Below are 21505 nucleotides of genomic sequence, written 5' to 3' on the forward strand. Positions count from 1 at the left end.
TGCTGACTCAGCCCATCACACTGCATCACAGCCCCCTCCCACCCTACTTGGGAGCATGAATAAGTCTTTTAGCCCATTGCATTCTGGCCCAGAATGTAACAGGATCATGCCTGAGCTCAGCTCCACTTTCCATCCAAGTACATTTAAAGATAGAGCTTCCACTACTTTGTCAAAGAAATTCCACACTCGAATGGCCATCTGCAGAGAATTTTCACCTCATCTGGGTCTTGAAAAGGAGAATTCTTTTTCTTTAACTGTGTCCTTTAGTTTTAGTCTCTCACGCAAGAGGAAACACCCTTTGGTTGGCCACTTTTATTCATACCCCGTGTTACCTAGCTTTCCTGTCGTACATTTAGCAGCAGAAACAACAAATTACCAATAAATTTGCCATTGATTAATTTTATTTTATTCCATTAAAGTATGTACAATATCATGGTTAGGCCATGACTCCCTCATCTCCTGTAAAAATGTAACACACAAAGTAAATGTTTTGCTGCAAGTTAAAGGTTACAAAGTCTAGAAGAGTACGAGCTAAGCTTAATATGTTGGCTTTCCAAATGCTATAAAAATGCCTTACAACTAGTGAAGTACTTTGTGTTGATACTGTTGGAGGAAATTCTCACAAATTAATTTGTATTCAGCAAGTTTGCCCAAACATCATGAAATAATGATTAGATAATTTATATGAGTGAGGGATAAAGAGCTACCAGAATGTTGTATACATTGAGGAACTAATCACTATCAGCTAATGGTTTGGGTTGCAAGCTATCATCTTTTCCTTTTTCTACTCTTAATATAAACCAATTACATTCCTAACAGTCCCTAATGGAGCACTGACAAAAATCAAAACATTTACAGAAGTTTATCAAACTAATACTGAAGTATTATTCCCAGAGTTGATGATGCAATCCATCTTCCTACTCTTAAAATACTAATAAACGTTTAGACAACTCTTGATGGGGGACTCAATCCAGCTTTCTAGGGAATTTTATTCCACCATTCAGACATGTTATGACGTGTCTAGGAAAGGTGGGACTTGAACATTGACCTCCTGGCCCCAGAGATAGGGACACTATACTGTATCACAATATCTAGATTAGAGCGGTGCTGGAAAAACACAGCAGGTCAGGCAGTATCCGAGGAGCAGGGAAAAAAAACCCGACGTTTCGGGCAGAACCCCTTCATCAGGAATGAAGTTCATTCCTGATGAAGGACTTTTGCCCAAAACACTGATTTTCCTGCTCCTCGGATGCTGCCTGACCTGCTGTGCTTTTTCGACACCACTCTAATCTAGAGTGATTTCCAGCATCTGCAGTCCACACTTCTGCCTTGTGTCACAATATCCCCAATCCACATTTCTACTCTTTTGAAAGCAAAATTATTTTGATAGCCCTCGATGAGAGCACTATAATAAAAATGTAACCTAATTAACGGAAACTTATAAAAAAGGTAGACAAAAACCTTTCTATATTGCATTTAAAAGTCTGTCGGCTAACAATGTTAGAGATTGAAACATGAGTGAGTCTTAAGAAGAGGCACTTGTCTTAGTAACATGGTGTAGTTTATGACATGATAGCAATAGGTGCAAGTTACATAGACAATTAAAGACTAACTAGTCAATCAGTACTTATAACAAAACTAAAAGCAAATTATTGCAGAAATCAGAAATAGTGAGAAACAACATCTGTGGAGAGTGTAACAGGTAATATTGAGTCTGATGCGATAATGACAACACTTCAACATCTTCAAACATGATTTTCAGCTCCATTCCTCTTTATGCCATCCAAGATTGTATGACCTCATGGGATTTGCTGGAGCTCAATGCTGTCTTCAACATGAACCCTTTCAAAACCATTACCTCATGCAGAGAACTTTCAAAGAACACTAATCCTCTCCCACATTCACCCGAGAAGGTACGCAGGACTTTAATGTCTCAAGTGAAACCAGCACATAACTCGGTAACACCGTGGGAATATCATCTGAGATTAAAATATCCGGTGGTTTCTTGGTGTTCTGACCCCTTGCAGGAAAGGCTTTTTCAACTAAGAAGAGCTTAACTTAAATAAAATCAACTCGTATACAGGAAAATGTTATTAGAGTCAGAATAAGACAGCGTGTAAAATGGACACTTCAGTCCAACTCATGCGCACCTGATCAGATATCCTATATTAATCTGGTCCCGCCTGTCAGCGCTTGGCCTATATCCCTCTCAACCCTTCTTATTCATATACCCATCCAGATGCCTTTTAAATGTTGCGATTGTACCAGCCTCCATCACTTCCTCTGGCAGCTTGTCCCATACATACACATCACCCTGTGTGTGAGATAAAGTTGCCCTGTACTTCAGTTTTAAATCTTTCGCATTTCACTTCAAATCTGTACCCTTTGGCTTTGGACTCCCTTACCCTGAGAATAAGACCTTAGCTATTCACGCTATCCATGTCCCTCATGATTTTATAAACCTCTATAACTCCTCAGCCTAAGTCACTTCATGGCCTATTGTGACAAGTATTAACTGAAACAGCATTTTTATGAACCATGTTTAAATTACATTGAAATAAGAGAGTCTTTTCAGGACCTTTAAATTTTGTATAGCCTTTAATCAAAAGTGGACCCTAGTTTCCTGTAGTTAAGGGGGACATTTGCCCAATCAGTTAGTTTATTGCAACACAACAATTCAATCAGAAAAGCCCAAATGATGAATAGGACCAATTCTACAAACTCCTTCCAAAACAAACTGCTGGGCAAACTCAAACTCACTAAGTGACCTTACAAAGATTTATAAATCACGAGGGGTATAGATAAGGGGAACGGCAGGTGCCTTTTCCCTAAGGTGAGGGATTTCAAGACTGGAAGGCATATTTTAAGGTGGGAGGAGAAAGATTCAAAAGACATGGGAGGCTTTTTTTTTAAATATGCAAAGTGGTTCACGTGGAGTCAACTTTCAGAGGAAGTGGTGAATTTGGGTACAGTTACAAGGTTTCAGAGACTTTTGGACAAGTACGTGAATAAGAATTGTTTGGAGGAATATGGGCCAAGTGCAGGGATGGGGGGGGGGATTAGTTTAGTTGGAATTATAGTCAGTATGGTTGGGCCGAAGGGTCTGTTTTCATGCTGTATGACTAAGTCTGGCAGATCATTCCTTGGGTGACTATGTGGAGTTTGCACGTTCTCCCCGTGTCTGCGTTGGTTTCCTCTGGGTGCTTCGGTTTCCTCCCAAAGATGTGTCGGTCAGGTGAATTGGCCATGCTAAATTACCCATAGTATTAGGTGGGTTAGTCAGAGGGAAATGGGTCTGGGTGGGTTATTCTTCAGAGGGTCAGTGTTGACTTGTTGGGCCGAAGGGCCTGTTTCCACATTGTAGGGAATCTAATCTAATACAATACATCACAGGAACAAGTCCTTTGGCCCATCAAGTCTACAATAGTCCCTAGTCTTTATTTAGATGCACTGCTTACAGTCCATAAGTGGTTTCTACACCTTTGTTTGCCTCCCGTTCACATGTCTATAAAGATACTTAAATGTTGGTAATGTGACTACTTCCATTAGCTCTGCTCGCAGTGCATTACCTCCGAAAAATTTTCCCCTAAACCTTCCCTCTCTCAATTGAACCTGTGCCCTCTTGTAGTTGACCTTTCTACCCTGGGAAAAAGCCGCTGATAATCCATCTTATCCATGCCTCTCGTACTTTTGTAGACTTCTATCGAGTTATCCCCCACACCCCAGTCTCCTCCCTTCCGGTGAAAACAATGAGTTTTTCCAACCTCTTCTCAACCCTTAAGGAGAGAAAGCAAAGTTAATGTTTTGAGTCCAGTGATCCTTCCTTCATTCAGCAAGTCTTATGTGCGGGATCTGCTCCCTATCCTCAAACTTTATTGTCAAAATAGTTTGCTAACTTCTTTCTGCAAAACTTCATGCAAAGCTGCTGTGTCAACATTGCCCATTGAACTTTGTTCAACTATTGCAGTGCAGTTGCAGGCTGTGTCCACAAGGTGACTCCATAGAGTAAGTTTCTCATTTCTACTTCATCTGTACCATCAAAAATTGTCTAAATAACTCCACGGAAAATATATCAACCATTATCAGTCACTCCGACTGAGGTGAAGTGACAACATGGAGGCACAGTGCAGGTGCTTCCTAGAATTAAGCAGCACACAGCAAACCTAAATTTGATTCACTTGAGGCGGTTGAACAAGTTATTGAATGAATGTTCACCAACAAAAGTATACCCTTGCTTGTAACAGTTCTCAAACTTCAGAAGGTTGGACCAGCACAGATATTGCTTTGTCCATTCATATTTTACAATTGATAACCTCAGGACAGAAAAATCTTTTTTCTTTTAAAAAAAAGGTTTCACTTCCTAAGCAATTTAACATGTTGCAAAATTGCACAGTACTGACCAGGGAACAAAGCCCACATTCTCCTTCCACTTTCATATCTTAAAAATAAACTACAGCAAGTACTCAATGCTGCCAAATAGCTGAAGACTAAGTGGGGTTTATTTAAAATTTCTCCCGGGTTGTTTACACAAAACAGAAGTAATTTAATGACTGATGTGGAGATTAAAACTATTCAGTGTTCCCTTCTCCTCTACATTGTGTTCATCTGAATTGACCACTACTTTTGGAATTTAAAGTGTTGTGCCTTCCGATGTCATGTGGTAACTGGTCATTTAGATTTGTCAACCCCAACATTGCTTTCTGGGAAACAAAAAAAGTGTGTGGACCTTCTATACAAATCCAGAACTCTACCCCCTTTAAATGTCACCCATGTCACCCATTCTGCTTCATTGCTGTGGCATTGCAAGTATAAATGACATGCAAAAGTCAAAACACCTCAAGCTCAGAGCAAAAGCAAGGCACCAGATTTGTTCAGAAATGCTCCTATTCAGTGCACCTATGCCAGAACGGTGTCCAAAACTGTTCCACTAAGTTGCAGTAAAGGGGTAGGAGCAGGTCAAAGGACATTTTACCACATGGCTGCCTCATTATTCAAAAGCACAGTTTTACAGCTGTAATATAGAGCATAATGTTGGCACGATACAACTCCATTTAAGATCAATTAGGTATCTTGCGTAAAGTGGGGTCCTAGATGAAAAGGAATCCTGACTGTTAATCTTTCCTTACACTTCTGTATGTTTGTATTGGATAAGCCAGACTTTCTCTCACTCAGTACACAAACCGAGAACTCTGACTATAACCCAGCTTGTCAAGGTTTGGGTTGCATGCAAACTGTATCATTGGTGGAGGACCACACAGCAGAATAAGCACATCGTCGGCAGCTGGGGGAAGGTGTTCCTTAATCATCTGCTCATTCACAAATCCCTCACTGTATTTCCAGCCTAAAAACAAAATCAGAGAAATAAAAGGAAAAGTGAGAAAAGAGGAAGATAAACTCTTCCTCATTATGCCTGCCCCCAGCCAAACTCAGAGTAAAAAGTGAGGTCTGTCCCGAAACGTCGAATTTCCTGTTCCTTGGATGCTGCCTAACCTGCTGTGCTTTAACCAGCAACACATTTTCAGCCCAGCCAAACTCAGGTTGGGCATTTAAACTCTCAAGGAGACAAAACGGAAAATTTATTGCAGTGAAAGTTCATTATATCATGGTTCAACATACTGCACTGTAGGCAAATTTGCATGGGATCTCTCAGGGAGGTGAATTCCTAAGAGAGCTAAAATTATTTTGTTAATTTATTGGCCGATTTTGTCATCAACAAGAGCTTCCAATTTGCTAGCAAATAGGCAGGAAGAGAAAAAAAATCAGATCAAACAAGCTGCACTTCCTGTTAGTTTTCACAATGCTCCATTGCTCTGCAGAGTGCATTTCATCAAGTTGTGTTTGATTAAATCTCCTCTGTTTTATACAACAGCTCAACGTTCAAAACAAAGAGCAAACTAACTTTCTTTTCAAAAAAAAAGAAATGCTTTACAGCTAATAAAGATTTTAAAAACCTGCTGTTGAAGGACTGGGACCCAATGCAGCTCAGTGAGTGGAAAGGGGCATGATCTTTGTTAATGCAAATTCTAACCTTCAGGAGCTCTGTCCAAGGTGTACCATATTATAACACGGTGAGGGTGCTCGGCTTCGATTTCCTCCAACTCGGACTGCAAGAGAATGTCTTTCTCAGTCTGAAAGAAACAAAAATGACAAAAATCAATCCCCCCTCAAGAGGAACACCGACAGGAGTAGGACAACATAATTCACATTCCTGATGAAGGGCTTTTGCCCAAAACATTGATTTTCCTGCTCCCAGGATGCTGCCTGACTTGCTGTGCTTTTCCAGCACCACACTAATCTAAACTCTGGTTTCCAGCATCTGCAGTCCTCAACGTAATTCGCTTGGTAAGTTCAGGGCAAAATTCCAACACCAAACCAGGGAATGTTACATCGTGATCCTCTTGAAGGGGTAAGTTTTGTTTCTGTCCCACGTTAATCAGTTTTGAAAATTTTACACCAAACAAAAAACCTATAACATGTGACCAAGAGGCTAAAAGAGCAGGGAAGTCACGAAGCACTTGAATATAATTAGTTGCATTTATATAGTGCCTTTCATTACCTCAACATATCTCTAAAATGTTTTACACTAACAACATATTCCCAAGTGCTGAAGCTGTAATCCAGGAAATGTGGCAATCGACTTTCAAACAGCAAGCTTCCTCAAACATCCAAAAGGATGATCATCTATTTTAGTCAATGTTGACAGAGGAGTAAGTGTTGGAGGAAAACTGTCTTATTGAAATTCAGAGTACCCTTGCAAACCAGCAGAAATCCTCATCAATTATCAAACCGTCCATCATCTCATCTGACCAGCAAAGAAAAACAGACATACCTGGTTGGCAAACAACAGGTGACAGATCGTCTGATCTTCTGGATCCTTCACGATCGCCCTGATCAGTTGCAGCATGGGAGTGATACCTGAAAAAAGGTTCAAGAAAAATCACACTCTTCAGCCTTAAAATGCAGACAGACAGAAACAGCTGCCTTTCTATAGCCTTTTCCAAATCCTCAACACGTCCCCAAGTCCTTCACGTATTTTCGGGGCACAGTTGCCATTGGAGTATGAGAAAACACACACACAGCAACTCAGCTTTTTTGCACCAAGTGCAGAACAAATTCTTCTGCTGTTCTTCAGCATTGAGCCAGTAGGTATTTTCATGGCCACACAGGGAAGGGAGCCTCGATTTGTTTTATCTAGAAGATAGCTCCAGCAACAGTGCAGCATTCCTCCATTACTGCACAGCATATGCTGATTTGGTTTAGAGCTCTGGAGTCATCTGACTTGGAGGGAAGACAGCCACAAGTGGCACCACAGAAGGTTGAATAAGACAGGTTGGGTGGCTAACACTGCTGCCTCCCAGTGCCAAGGACCTGAGTTCGATTCCACCCTCAGCGACTGTCTGTGTGGAGTTTGCACATTTTTCCCCTGTCTGCATGGGTTTCCTCTCAGTACTCCGGTTTCCCCCCTGCTACATTCCAAAGATGGGCAGGGTAGCTACATTCCAAAGATTGGCCATGCTAAATTTCCCCATAGTGTCCAGGCTAGGTGGATTAGCCAAGGGAAACGTTAGATTACAGGGATAGGACAGTGGGTCTGGATGGGATGCTGCTCAGACAATCAGTATGGACTCCATAGATCCCCTCCTTCCACACTACAGGGATTCTATCACTCCATGTTTCTAAGTTCTGAGGTCCCTGGCTTCCTTACAATACAGGAAACAATCCAGTTCACTCACACTTCTGAAATCTGATTAACTGTAAGGATGGATAATAGGAGTTGGAACAAATATTTGCATGGGCAGTTAGAACTTGGAAGCAAAGAAATGAGGCAGAAACTAGCACATTGAGAAATAAAATGAATAAAGATTGGAAATAGAATATAAATGGATTAGAGTACATAGCACCAGCTGAAGGGTTTACCCCAGCAGTGATCCCACACAAGAGAGTACCATTTGACCCAACAACCATAATCTCAATCTATTCATACACACATTTTTCCCTCTGGATTCTTCCCACCACATGAACACAATGGATATACAATTAGAAACTCACCAGTTCCGCCAGCAATCATTCCCACTTGTTTAACCACTTGAACTTTGGCCTCAGATTTTTTATCAGGACGAATGGCAAACTGACCTTTAAAGAAAAAGGTAACACACCGTTAGTTAAAGCAAAGTAATAGTGTTACCACTTTATCACATGGATTTTTCTGCTCATTAGCTGGGCCAGATGTTTACTTTCATTATACAACAAAGCAGAGGAGAATCTCATCAGGTCCAGCAGCACCTGTGGAGAAAAAGCAGAGTTACTGTTTCAAGTCCAGTGACTCCTCTTCAGAACTGATGGGCGCGAAGAAAGTGCTGCAGACTGGGGATGGGGAGTAAAGGAGTAAACAATGGATAGAGTACAGAGGGAGAGAGAGTTAGGCAAACAAAAGGAACAGATAATGGTGAGCCTGGGAGAAAGATAAGCTGCTAATGGCACCCATTGTCATCCACGAATGGACATGTGATGGCAGGGCCTGGAGTGTGGGAGTGGGTAAAGGTAGAAGGTACACATGCCCTGAAGTTATTGGATGAGATTACCTACGGTGTGGAAACAGGCCCTTTGGCCCAACAAGTCCACACCGACCCTCCGAAGAGCAACCCACCCAGACTCATTCCCCTTCATTTACCCCTGACTAACCCACCTAATACTACAGGCTATTTAGCGTGGCCAATTCACCTAACCTGCACATCTTTGGACTTTGAGCCTCGCTGGAGCACTGCAGGAAGTGCGGGACTGGGGTGTTGGCCAGGGAACAGGGTGGTGCATTGAAGCAGCAGGCAACCAGAAGCTTGGGATCTTTTTCACGGACAGAACGTAGATGTCCTGCAAAATGGGAGCCCTCGTCTCAGCATGGGGGAGACCGTGTTGTCAGCAGCCAGTACAGTGGACTAGATCGAGCGAAGTGCAGGTAAAATCACTGGAAGGTGTGTCTGGAACCTTGAGTAGTGAGAAGGGAGGACATAAACAGGCAGGTGTTGCACCTTCTGCAATTGTAGAACAAGGTGCTGTGGGCGTGTAGGAATGGGGAAAAAGAGTGAACCAGGCTGTCCCAGAAGGAACAGTTCCTGTGGAATACTGTCAAGGGAATGGAGGGGAATGTGTGTCTCCTGCTGGAGATGGCAGAAACGGTGGCTAATGATCCTTTAGATGTGGATGCTGGGGATGGTGGTGAGGACAAGGAGGACCTTATCATTGTGAAGTAGTACAGGAAGGGGGCAGACATGGCTGAGGACCCTGTCAACTACGGTGGCAGGGTGAGCTCAGTTGAAGAGAACAGTGGATATTTCTGAGGCCCCTCGAGGAAGGTAGCATTATCGGAACCCAAGCGACAAAGACGGAAAAACTAGGAGAACAAAATGGAGCCTCTCGTTTACCTTTCCCCTTGTAGACAAGCAAGCCACTGGGCCCTCTGAAATCGATCACATCTTGCATTCTCAAACTCTCCAGGTACTGGGACATCTTACCCCCTTCAGGGAACTTGGGGTGAACACCTTTAAAATAAATCTGAGACCGGAAAACAGAACTGTTGAGAGCAATTCCTAGTGACAATGTTAGAAGTTGAAAAGTCATAATTGTCAACTCATCCTCCACATGCTCACCTTTAACATGAAACTGCTGCATTCATAACATGCAGATTTCAGCAGCAATACTGGGCTCATGCTGGTTAATCACAGCTCAGTTCAAATCCAACCCAATTTAGCACCGGAACTGACACAAATTCTACCAAACCACAGAGCTCAAACAAACATTTGTATGGCCATGGGGAAAGAGCAGGAGTTAGTGAGACTCACTGGAGAGGTCTTAAAATCAAAGTACAAGCACCATGGGCCAAATGGCCTCCAACTGCACGGATTCAACCCCTCTCTGGCTTTAAGGCGGTGAGATCACAGACCATCAGGAGAGATTTGACAGAGGAGCCAAGCAAACACTGAGCTCATGTATTGCAGGGCTGGAACTGTGTGTCTGCATTGCTGGTTAAGAAAGTGTAAATGTTTACTTCATATAAATTTAGTTTACAATTGGTATCCAATTTAGTTTGCAGTTGGTATTAAAACTGAAAGCTACTGTTGAATTTCTGTAGTCGCCAGCATTACACAGGGACTTTTCCGAAGTTTCCAGTGTAAAAGTAGCTTAAGCAGCAGAAGGTGGATCGCCATTACATGACTCAGAGAGACCTGCGTGTCAAAAGCATATATAAATAGCTGACGTAGAGCAAATGTATGAGAATGCCAGAGTTAAGTGATTCAGGCTGTTCTGGATAGAAAGAGAAAGAGGTGTTTTTCAGCTCCAAGCACTTGATTTTTGCTCTGCTATGGGAAAAGATGTTATTTAATTAGGGAGTATCCGGTAAATGCTCAACATTTATTTTATTAAGGCTCAAAATAGTATGTTTTGATTGGGAAGGGAGCAGGACAGGATAAAAAGCTTGGATCAAGGAGACTATTGGCAAAGTGTAGTAAACCACAATGTGACTCAGGTACATTAAGTGTGAGAATTCAAGTGCTTTAACAGTATAGATTAATCAATTAATAGATTAAATAAAATAGGATAGCGATGGCAGGATGGATGATGTATTGCTGCTGTAGTAAGTGGGTGCTGCTGTGGACTAAGTGTTTGTAGGTGGAGGATCGGAGTTGAGGAGCTAGAATCAGGGAAGGGGACATTACCTGGACACTTTGCTCCAGGAGGTGGGCACACCTCTCACAGAATGTAATACAAATGTGATCTGTGATCAGGGACAGGAAGGTGTGGCTGTAGGTCAGGCAGATATGGGGACCCGCAGTCTTAGTCCCTGTAACTGTGGGACAGATGTGGAGTTTTTGCACGCTGTGGATGAGAACGGAGACTGCCAGGAGGCTAAGCAATCTGACCACGGCAACATGGTACAGGGGGCCATGCCCATACAGGGTGCAGAGAGGAAATAGATTAGAATGGTAGGGGGATTGTAATTAAGTTGGTAGATACCATTCTCTGCAGCCACAAGTGTGCAAGTCCCAAAGGCTGTATTGTTACCCAGAACCAAGGTTAAAAACATCACCTTGAAGGAGGGAGGAACTTGGAGTGGGAGGGAAGGGATTCCGTTATTGCCCTCCAAGTTGGAACCAACATTTGTAGAACAGCAAAGATGTTGTCCTCAAATACACTAAACAGTTAGGAGCCAAAATTAGATAGCAGTACAACCAAGACGATAATCTCAGGATTACCACCTGAGTCACAGGTGTCCTGTCATTAGGTAAATACAGTCAAGGAGTTAATGTGTGCCTCAAAACGAGGTGAGAAGGAGCAAATTACTGCAAATGCTGGAATCTGATCTGAAAACAAAAAGAAATGCTGGAGATCACAGCAGGTCAGGCAGCATCCAAGGAGAGAGACTCTAACATTTTGGGTCTAGGCGACTCTTCATCAGCTTGCTCTCTCTCCTTGGTTGCTGCCTGACCCACTGCGACCTCCAGCATTTTTGTTTTCATTGGTGTGGGAGGAATGGGTTTCAGTCCACAGGGAACTGGCACAAGGTTGGGAGGGAGCAGTTCTTGCGGGACTGGGTTTGCTTGAACCATTTTGGGCCCAGTGTCCAGGTAAATGGAGTAACTAGAGGAGTAATGGAGTAAACTAAATGGAGAGGCAATACAGAATTCAGAGCTTGTATTCCTGACAGTTTCCAAGAACCAGGGATCACGTTACTTCAGACATGTGTGTGTAATGAGGCAGGTCTTTGGGTAAAAGATTCCCTAGGAAACAGCAACTATAACATGATTATATGTAGCATTCAATGCAAGGGTGAGAAACCTGGGCTGGAAACTACTGTGCTAAACTTAAATAAGGGTAATTACTGAGGAAATGAGAGCAGAGATGGTTAAAATGGACTGGGTAAGGAATTTAGAAGAAAACGTAGTCGAGAAACAATGGCAGATACTTAAGGAAATAATTCATGATTCATAACAGAGATTTATCCCAGTGAAGGAGGATTTCAGGAAGAAGATAAATTTCTTTGGCTATCCACGGTTGGTTAAGGATTGTATCAAATTGAAAGAAAAAAAAACACATGCAATGTGGAAAAGGTTAGTAGTATAATAGAGGATTGTGAAAGTTTAAAAAAAATATTGATGAAAGAAAAAAAAAGTGAGAAAATAAGCAGAGGGTAAACTAATAAGTAATATAAAAAAAGATTCTAAGATGTTCTGTAAATGCATAAATGAGGCTGGGGACATAACATGGCAGCAGACACATGGTGGTCAACTTGATGAGCTGTTTTTGCTTTGGCTTCCTGTCAGCTGTTCGGATATCAACCAATCCGTAGCCCAGGATTCATTAACAACCCATAGGAGTGACATTGCGGAGGGGAGCAGTTGGAGCGGGTCTCTTGGCTAGGTAGTGGTGTAGCTGGCAGCAGAGCCAGGGTCTCCTGGTTGTGATGGGCCCACAGCAGGGTCTCCTGCCATTGGCAAGGTGACAGCTTCAGCAGAGCCAAGGATTCCAGATTGTGGAGAGATGGCGGCGGCGACGACAGCTCCTGGTTGCGGTGGGCCTGAAGTTGGGGCCTCCTGGCTGCAGGATGAGTGTGGGTCAGTAATGGCAGCCTATTGGCAGGGTGGGTCCGGCCAAGAAGAGAGATGGCACCTGAAGAATGGTAACTCTGGGTGTGACACAGGTGTCATTGATTGGGTCAGGGCTCATTGGGGGAGTGATGGAGCAAAGATGGAGTTTCCTTCAGCTTTATCTGTTTATTCGTGAACCATTCAAATTGCATTGGACTGTGGCAACAGTTAAAACATTTCCACTGTATTTTACTGTGTTGCTATTGTAGAGGACAAGTGGCAATGAATAATCATTCATAACAAAAGGGGAATGAGGAAATGACAGAAGAATTGAATGAAGAATTTAGATTAGTCCTGGAGGGTAAATGACACTACTAACATTCCAAAAAATACGAAATAATCTGGGGGCAAAAGGTGTGGAGGAAATAAATGCAATAACTATCCTTGGGAAACTATTGGGGCTAAAGGCCAATACGTACTGTGGACCTGGTGGGTTGCATCCTAGAATATTAAAAGGAAATGGCGATCGAGAAAGTGGATGAACTGGTAGTATTGTTCCAAGAATCTTGAGATTGTGGAAACTCCGGGAGGATTGGAAAACCGTTAATGTTAACCCCTTACTCAAAAGGGACACAGACAAAAGTCAGGTAACTATCAGCCAGTTTGCTAACCAACTGTGTATAATAAAAGGATCTAATAGCAGAGCATTTAGACATACATAACATGATCAAGCATAGTAAACATAGCTTAGTAAAGGGGAAATCAATGCCTGATTAATTTACTAGAATAATTTCACATGTAACAAGATAAATAAAACTGAACCAGTAGATGTGACATATTTGGACTTCCAAAAAGCATTCAATAAGATACCATATGAGGCTCCTGAAGATAATAGCCAATGATGTGGGATGAAGTATATTTGAATAGGTAGAGGGTTGGCTTATGGGTAGAGGATGATGAGTTGGGATAAGGTGGGACATTTACAGGATGGCAAACTGTAAATATTGGAGTGCCACAGGGATCAGTCCTGGAGCTTCAATTATTTACAATATACATTACTGACTTGGACAAGCAAATGTACTGGAACCTAGATGATACAGAAAGGATGGAAAGGCAAGTGTGAGGATGACACCAGGAACATGCAGAGGCATCTAGACAGGTTAAGCGAGTGAGCAAAAACTTAACAGATGGAGTGTAACGTAATATTATACACTTTTGGCAGGAACAAATTGGAGTCTGTGTTATCTAAATGGAGGAAGACGGCAGAAAGCTGCAGTACAGAGATTTTGGGGGGTGTTGTCCAGGAATCACAAAGCTAACATTCAGGTTGAGAGGTAATAAAGATGGCAAAGTGAATGTTGGCTTGTATTTCAAAGGGAATAGAATATGAAAATAAGGAAGTCTTGGTAAAACTATACAAGGCATGAGTTAGACCATAGGGACTGGATAGAGTAAAAGGTCATATCCTTCTGTAGTGGACATAATTTAATAAGACATTAAGACAGATGAGGAGAAATTTCTTTTCTTTGTCGACTGTTTGGGTTTGGAATCCTCTTCCTCCAGAAAACAGTGTAGGCTGGGTCTTTACATTTATTTAAGGTTGGGTTGGATAGATGTTTTGATAGACATAGGAGTCAAAGGAGATGGGGGAACAGATGGGAAAATGCAGCTGATTAGCCATGAAATTACTGAATGCAGGAACAGGCACAAAAAAGGCCAAATGGCCTACTCTTGCTCTTATGTTCCTCTTCTAGTTTGCAGTGTCCATACCTTATAGCATGCATGTATGATGTTTGGGTATGTGTTAGAGAGCATGTGGGAGAGTGGGTGATAAATGAACAAGGCAGAGACAAACCAAACTCCATTCCCATTTGTTTACCTTGACCACCAAATCCACGTAGCCTTTATCATCGTCACTGGAGACGGGGGTGTATGGCCTGACCACAAGTTCTCCATTAATCTTTGCTGATAAATAGATATGTTGCCCTATTTAAAAAAGAAAGTAGACTTTTCTCATTGTCACATTTGATTGAGAACCCAGGGCCGTTCTTTAAGTTCTGATTTACTGGTGGCCAATGGCCAGTGTGTATCATTGCAGACTACTCAGTATCAACAAGCCAGCTGGTATCACTTTAAAACCTATCTTGAAGACAAGCTGGTGACCTTGCCACCATTTGGAAAGTATTAAAAACAATTTAGTGGAACTTAACCCTTGAGTAACACACGTGCGCGCACACACCTCAAAACTTTAGAAAACACTGAATGTTTTGCAGCCACTGAGTGACTGCTGAGGTAAAATGACATTGATATGATGTAGGAAATGTGGCAACGACCCACACATCAAGGTTCTGCAAACAGTAACGTGATGACGACCAGATAAAGGCTGCTTGAATGATCTTGAGAACTCAGCACCAGAAATGACAATCCTGTTCTTCAACATCCTCCTATGGAGTAATCTGTATCCACCCAACAGGCAGAGATATCTTGGTTTAACATCTCACCTGGAATCGCATTTCTGACAGTGCAGCACACTCAGAAAGGAACTAAAGAGTTAGCTTGGATTTTATAGAGTTCACAACCTGGAGTGGGACTTGCTTCCACACCTTTGTAAAACACTTACCACTTAAATCTCAAACACAGTCACAGCTGACGTTAGGAAGTTACCAACCTGGGATAATGTTTGCTCCATTACAAACAACCAAGTTATTGTTATAACATTCCAATTGATTGAATTTAATTTAAGGTTCTAATTTGGTTTTGAGAAATCCCCCTCTCCAACACTTGAAAAGAACCAAACCAATGAAAAAGCATTGGCAAAGCCATTTGTTTTCATCAGTTTCTAAAAGACAAATAATCTGGACATTTTGTTCCAATAATTAAATACAAATTAATAAAAGGTAAAAAGATGTTTGGGTGAGAAAATATTGAAGCAGATTTCATTTTGACGCAGTGTAGACAATTGGTGAGGGGGCACACATTCAAACTTCAAATCATGCAGGATCCACAGGAGGTCAATCAGCCCCTCAGACCTGTTCTGCTAGTCAACATGATTATTCATTATCTTATACCTCAACTCCACTTTCCTGTTCAAATTCCTTTATTCAGGGACTACAAGTCATCTTTGCCTTAAGGATGCATCCACTGGGGTACAGAATCTACAAGATTCACAACCTCTAGCAAAGAAATTTCATCTCATCTCAGTCCTAAACAAATTGACTTCTATCCTGAGACATACCCTGTATTTTAGACTCCAGAGACATGTGAGGTGGGTGGGTGGGTGGAAGACCCTCTCAAGCCCCTTCAATGAGATCACTTCTCATTCTTCTAAACTCCAGAGATTATCGGCCCATTTTACTCAATCTAGAGAATATTCAATACACCACCTTCAAAAGTGAGTATATCCCTATTTCAAAATGGAGACCAAAACTGGGCACAAAAAGTCTCAAACTAAAATATTTATCTGTGAGCATTTAAATCAAATACACCCACACTGCTAAAATATACAAACATCTCCATTTCTTCATCTTAAATGCATCAATGAGTTCTTCAACTCCGACAGCATGTTATATAGTTTCACAGCTGATATAAAAACACCACCTTAACACTGGGCAATGACCCAATTGTAATGAATACATCTAAAATGGAATAATAAGCTCTGGTCTGCTACTGCACATGGCACATAGACCAAATCGAGCAGAGTTTAGTGACAGTGTAGCTGGGTTGGTTAACCCAGTTGGCTGGGAGACTGGGTTGTGATGCAGAGTGGTACCAACGGCATGGGTTCAATTCTCGCACTTGCTGAATTCACTAGGAAGTTGACGCGTTCTTAACCTGATCGCTTGCCTGAGGCACGGTGACCCTCAGGTTAAACTCACTACCAGTCAGGTCTGTATGTAGGTTTGCTTGCTGATGTTGGTGATGAAACATCTGAAAACAAACCTTCCAGCTCTGAGAGCAAAGCTACAGCCAGAACCTCAACCTGAGCTACAAATCTTCTCAAAACTCACTAACCAGTCATGTCTCTCTAATCAGGGAGCAGTCTTATAGTCCTCTGGGACAATGACAGTTTTATCAAGGGATCATTGAGGTTAGTTGGCTGATCAACTGGTTTGTCGTGCAGTGATGCCAACAGCGTGGGTCCAACTCCCACACTAGCTGAGGTTACCATGAAGGGCTTGACTCTCTACCTCTACCCTTACCAGTGGCACACTGACTCTCACGTTAAACCACCATCAGTTTTTGAAAGAGCAGCCCTGGTAAAATTATGGCGACTTTACCCTTTACTTTAACGATGACGACACTGGATTATTAATCCAGGCCAAAGTTCTGAAGGCATGGGTTCAAATCCAACCATGACAGATAAACTGTTGAATTAAAAACAAGTATAGTGGCAAGCAAGTATCAATTGTAGTAAAAAAAATCCGTCTGGTTCATTGATATCCTTTGGGGAAAGTCTTAGGAGGAGACTGATTTACACAGGACTCCAGACTCAAAGCTGGAATCAACTGCCCTCTGAAATGGCAGTGTCAATCAGTTCAAAAGGAACTGATCTTTCCAGTGATGCTGCATCCCAACAAAGGGAAAAAACCCAAAAGACTCTCCTATGAAAAGAAAGCTATTCCAACATGTGTCAAAGTCTGTCAAAGACAAGCCAGGATTGTGATGGAATACTGCAATACTCATTTGCCTGGATGGGTGCAGCGTCAGCACCATAAGAAGCTGGACACCACCCGGGACAAAGCAGTTTGCCATTGGGCATTCCATCTCAGACTTACGATGTTCAATTAACCATCAGAACGTGGCAACAGCAGAATACACCATCTACAAGGTGCACTGCACCAAGGATCTTCCAACAGCACCTTCCAAACCCGCTCTTTGCCACCTACAAGGACAGGGGCAGCAGATGCATGGGAACACCACCAGCTACAAGCTCTCCTCCAAACCACACACCATCCTGACTGGGACACTATTATGGTCACTAAATCTTGGAAATAAATATTGGCCTAGCCAGTGACAGGCACTTGCCGTGAATTAATTTTAAAACATCCAATCTTAAATTAGCTCAGTGATCACCTGCATCACTGGTTTTAAAAAGCATAGATTCTCAGGTAGCTCAGTCTCCTCAAATTCTTGCCGCTTAGACAGGTAACTGAAGATAGGGATTTCTGATGGTTTGTCTGTGAACAATAATGGAACCCTATATGATAGGGTCAACACTTCCCAAGTTGTAACCAGATTTTGTTTCCATTTATTCCAACATATTTTGAGTCAGGCAATGGATTAAAAACATCTCTTTATAAAAACAGACACACTCCAAACAACTACTGAACAATTTAGCTCATCAGTGGGACACGTGAAAAACTTTTTTTTAAAACAAGAGCTTGCATTCATGTGGCACCTACAACAGAAAAGTATACCTGAATCAGAGCTAAATGCACAGATATGTTGCACAGGATCACTAAACAATAACATCTGGATTTTAAAATTCTACAACGTTGTAACTTAGCCTTGGATCCCTGATAAGATTGCTACAAAACATTCTACTGATTACATAATTGGCCAAAGTTTCAAAAGAGTTTCAGTCATTATCAAAGAGGCCAATCATTTAATCTGGCGAGGAGTTGGTAATTAGCAGTAGATCCAACTAAAAGATGTACTGCAGTATTCACCAAGGCTCCTTCAGCAGCTCTTCCCAAACCCACCTAGAGATACAAAATGCAGAGTCATGTCACATAACCACTTGTAACCCCTTCAAAGTTGCTTAATAAAAATCCTGGAACTCTCTCCTAAGATTCACTGTATTTTTATGTCCACCACACAGACTGCAGCAGTTCAAGGAGGCAGCTCTCCAGGACAATGAAGGAATAGGTAATAAATGCTGGCCCAACCACTGACATCCAGACTTGCGATGAGGTTAGAAAAGTAGCACGAGTCACTAAGTACCTAACTGTTTTGTAATGCAACTGAATTTATTTCAAACAATAACCATGTGAAGAAGAATCTATCTTAAGCCAGTAGGCCAACAGCAGATGTGCCAAGTCATGGCTGTTGAATGCCATTGAAAACCAAGCTTGATTTCAACAAGCAGCAATAAATCTGACATATCAAGTTACCAGCATGAAGAACAGTTGGGATCTATCATAACTTTGCCCAGACACTATTACAGCATGGTGGAAGTGGGCACTGCAGATGCTGGAGATTAGAGTCAAGATTAGCATGGTGCTGGAAACGCACAGCATGTCAGGTAGCATTCGGACAGCAGGAAAGTAGATGTTCCGAATGCCTGAAATGGTGATTTTCCTGCTCCTCCGTTGCTGCCTGACCTGCAATGCTTTTCCAGCACCACTCTAATCTTGACAATTGCAGCATGGCTGGATTGAAGGTTATGAAACTCTATCAGTCACAATCTGTCCGTTTACCCAGCAATTTATCAGAAATTGTATCATCTATAGGCTCTTTACTCAGACTAGCAGGGGCGTGGAGTGCCCTGCCTGCAACAGTAGTAGGCTTGCCAACTTTAAGGGCATTTAAATGGTCATTAGATAAATTTATGGATGTTAATCAAATAGTGTAGGTTAGAATGGCTTCAGACTGGTTTCACAGTTCAGCAGAACATAAAAGGGCCGAAGGGCTTGTGCTGCGCTTAATGTTCTGTGTCCATCTATTGGGGTCAGGCAGGGATGCTCAACGCCAACAGAACTAGGGAATGTGTCATGCTCATATGTTAATGAAGGGATAATTCAATGTTAAGGTAGTGGTGACACACAATCCAGCGTCACAGTCTAATGTTCTACAACAGCTCTTATACCGCAGTGATAGTGTTCCTACCTCTGAGCCTGAAGGTCCTAAATCAAATCATATCTGCCGCAGACATATGTCTGAACAGTTTGATGAAAAATAATTACTTATTTCCCCATAAACATGAGAGATGTGAGGCAGCATAAAAAACTCTAGAAGCATATTCCTGGTTATCAAACACTTAACTTCTGATGTTTAAAAGGGGTCACTTTAACATTAATCTAAACCAATTTCACTGATGGGACTGAAAAGGCTGACCAATTCTTATAATCACCACTCACTTGTCTTTCTCTCCATCCTACCACCACATCATTCTGCACTGAAGTCAGATTTCATCTGATATAGTTCCAATTAGCTCACTATGAGACTGCAAAATGGATCAACAATAAAAGAGACCTTACCCAGAAAAATTTCAAGTACGTAGTTTTTAAACTGATATACAGAACTCCTTTAGAATCTAAAAAGGTGTAATGGAAACTGATTGGAACATTAAGATTGTAAAGCACCAAAGGGCATTGCGGAGAATTTTAAAATACTGTTTAAGTTGCTGTTATCAGGAATTCACTGAGAGGATAGTGGAAGCAGATTCAATAGTAACTTTCAGAAGGGAATCGATTGAACAATTTTACGGGAAAGCTTCAACATGACAATGGGGAAAGGAGGGGGGATTGGACCAATTTCAAAGCTCTTTCAAAGATCTGCCGTAGGTCCAAAGGGTTTCCTGTCTTGACAGGGGAAATGGAAGAGAAAAGACTTCCTTAAAATGAGAGGGAAAATTGGGAATTGTTGATGTCCAAAGAGACCTGGGTATTCTAGTTCAGAAGTTAATAAAGATGCAGCAAGCATTTAGCAAGGTAAATGTTCACCTTTAATCACCAGGAGATTCAGTATAATGGTAAAGATATCTTACTGCAATGGCACAGAGCCATGGTGAGATCACACATGGAGTACTGTGTATAGCCTTAGTATCTCTACCTCAGGAGCTTATCATTGTCATAGACAGAGTGCAGCAAAGGCTCAGACTAATTCCTGGGAAGGCAGGCTATCTGATGAGAAGTGTCTGCAGAGACTGCACATGTATTCTCTAGAGTTTAGGTGAACGAAAAGTGATTTCACAGAAACTTACAAAATTGTTAAATGTGGATGCAGAAAGGACACTTCCCTGGCTAGAACCAGGGAACAGTCTCAGGATAAGGGTAGGTCATTTAGGACAAAAGATGAGAAATGCCTTTGCTCAGAGGGTGGTGAATCTGCAGTTCTCTACCCCAGAGGGCTGTGGAAACTCAACCATTTGAATGATCACAGAAATTGAAAGCTTCGTAAATACTATTGACAGCAAGGGATTGGAGGTAATATCAAAATGGTGTTGAAGATAAGCAACCATGATATGGAATAACGGAACAATTCAAGATGTAATACTTTTCCCAAGGAAAAGGTAGAAATTTATGCAAACATGGGGAATGGAACTTGTGACTGCAGTAAATCTTAACTTACAGTAAACACAAGTTCAGATTTCCAAAACATATCAGCAATTAGATACAGACTCACCAACTGGGAGGCCCAAGACATGATCTGGAGAAGGGAGGGCAAAGCGGAATCTCCGAGTGTCACGGGAAACAACCTGAGAAGAGCAAATACAATCCTTGAAGTACTGTCATATACATTTGCAACTATGTAAAGTTTCCATAGTAATAATCCAATTCAGGAAGCCAGATTAGATCTGATTAACATTGTAAACATTAGAGATTATTGGTTAAGAACAAACCAAAATGCTGCCAGCATATGATGCAATGCGAATGGAGTTACTAACTAATCAGTGATCCACCTCAGAGAGACTGTAATGGGCCTAATATGCAGAGTAAGGAAAACCCCAGTAAATCGTGGATCCCAAGTCACCTGTTCCACCTGAGCTCATTAAATGGGAGATAACTGTCTGTGGAAGTGAATGGGCCAGGCCAGTGATACCCAACCAGTGAGGTGGCAGGGATGTCATTTGTTCACATAGTTGACACAAAACAGTGCTAGCAGTCACAATGCATAATGAAATGAATGTTGTACTTGACCAGACCCCGCCAGTGGCTAGACATGCATGTACCACCCATTCCCATGGGCATCAAAACATGGTG

The 21505-nt window shown here is 41.9% G+C and overlaps 1 protein-coding gene across 1 annotated transcript in view; it reads right to left on the bottom strand.

The window, feature by feature from the left end:
- Window positions 1-383: 383 nt before the first annotated feature.
- LOC132824876 (NADH-cytochrome b5 reductase 3-like) overlaps window positions 384-21505 on the bottom strand; it is a 30600-nt gene continuing 9478 nt past the window's right edge. Inside the window, exons 3-9 of the mRNA XM_060839698.1 lie at window positions 20928-21000; window positions 14461-14567; window positions 9420-9549; window positions 8050-8133; window positions 6830-6915; window positions 6029-6128; window positions 384-5341 (exon numbers count right to left, since the gene is read on the bottom strand). Coding sequence (XP_060695681.1) covers window positions 5169-5341; window positions 6029-6128; window positions 6830-6915; window positions 8050-8133; window positions 9420-9549; window positions 14461-14567; window positions 20928-21000 — 753 coding nt within the window. The 3' untranslated portion in view covers window positions 384-5168. The remainder of the gene's footprint in view (window positions 5342-6028; window positions 6129-6829; window positions 6916-8049; window positions 8134-9419; window positions 9550-14460; window positions 14568-20927; window positions 21001-21505) is intronic.

The sequence above is a fragment of the Hemiscyllium ocellatum genome, chromosome 19 (genome assembly GCF_020745735.1).
Source record: "Hemiscyllium ocellatum isolate sHemOce1 chromosome 19, sHemOce1.pat.X.cur, whole genome shotgun sequence".
Taxonomy (NCBI): domain Eukaryota; kingdom Metazoa; phylum Chordata; class Chondrichthyes; order Orectolobiformes; family Hemiscylliidae; genus Hemiscyllium; species Hemiscyllium ocellatum.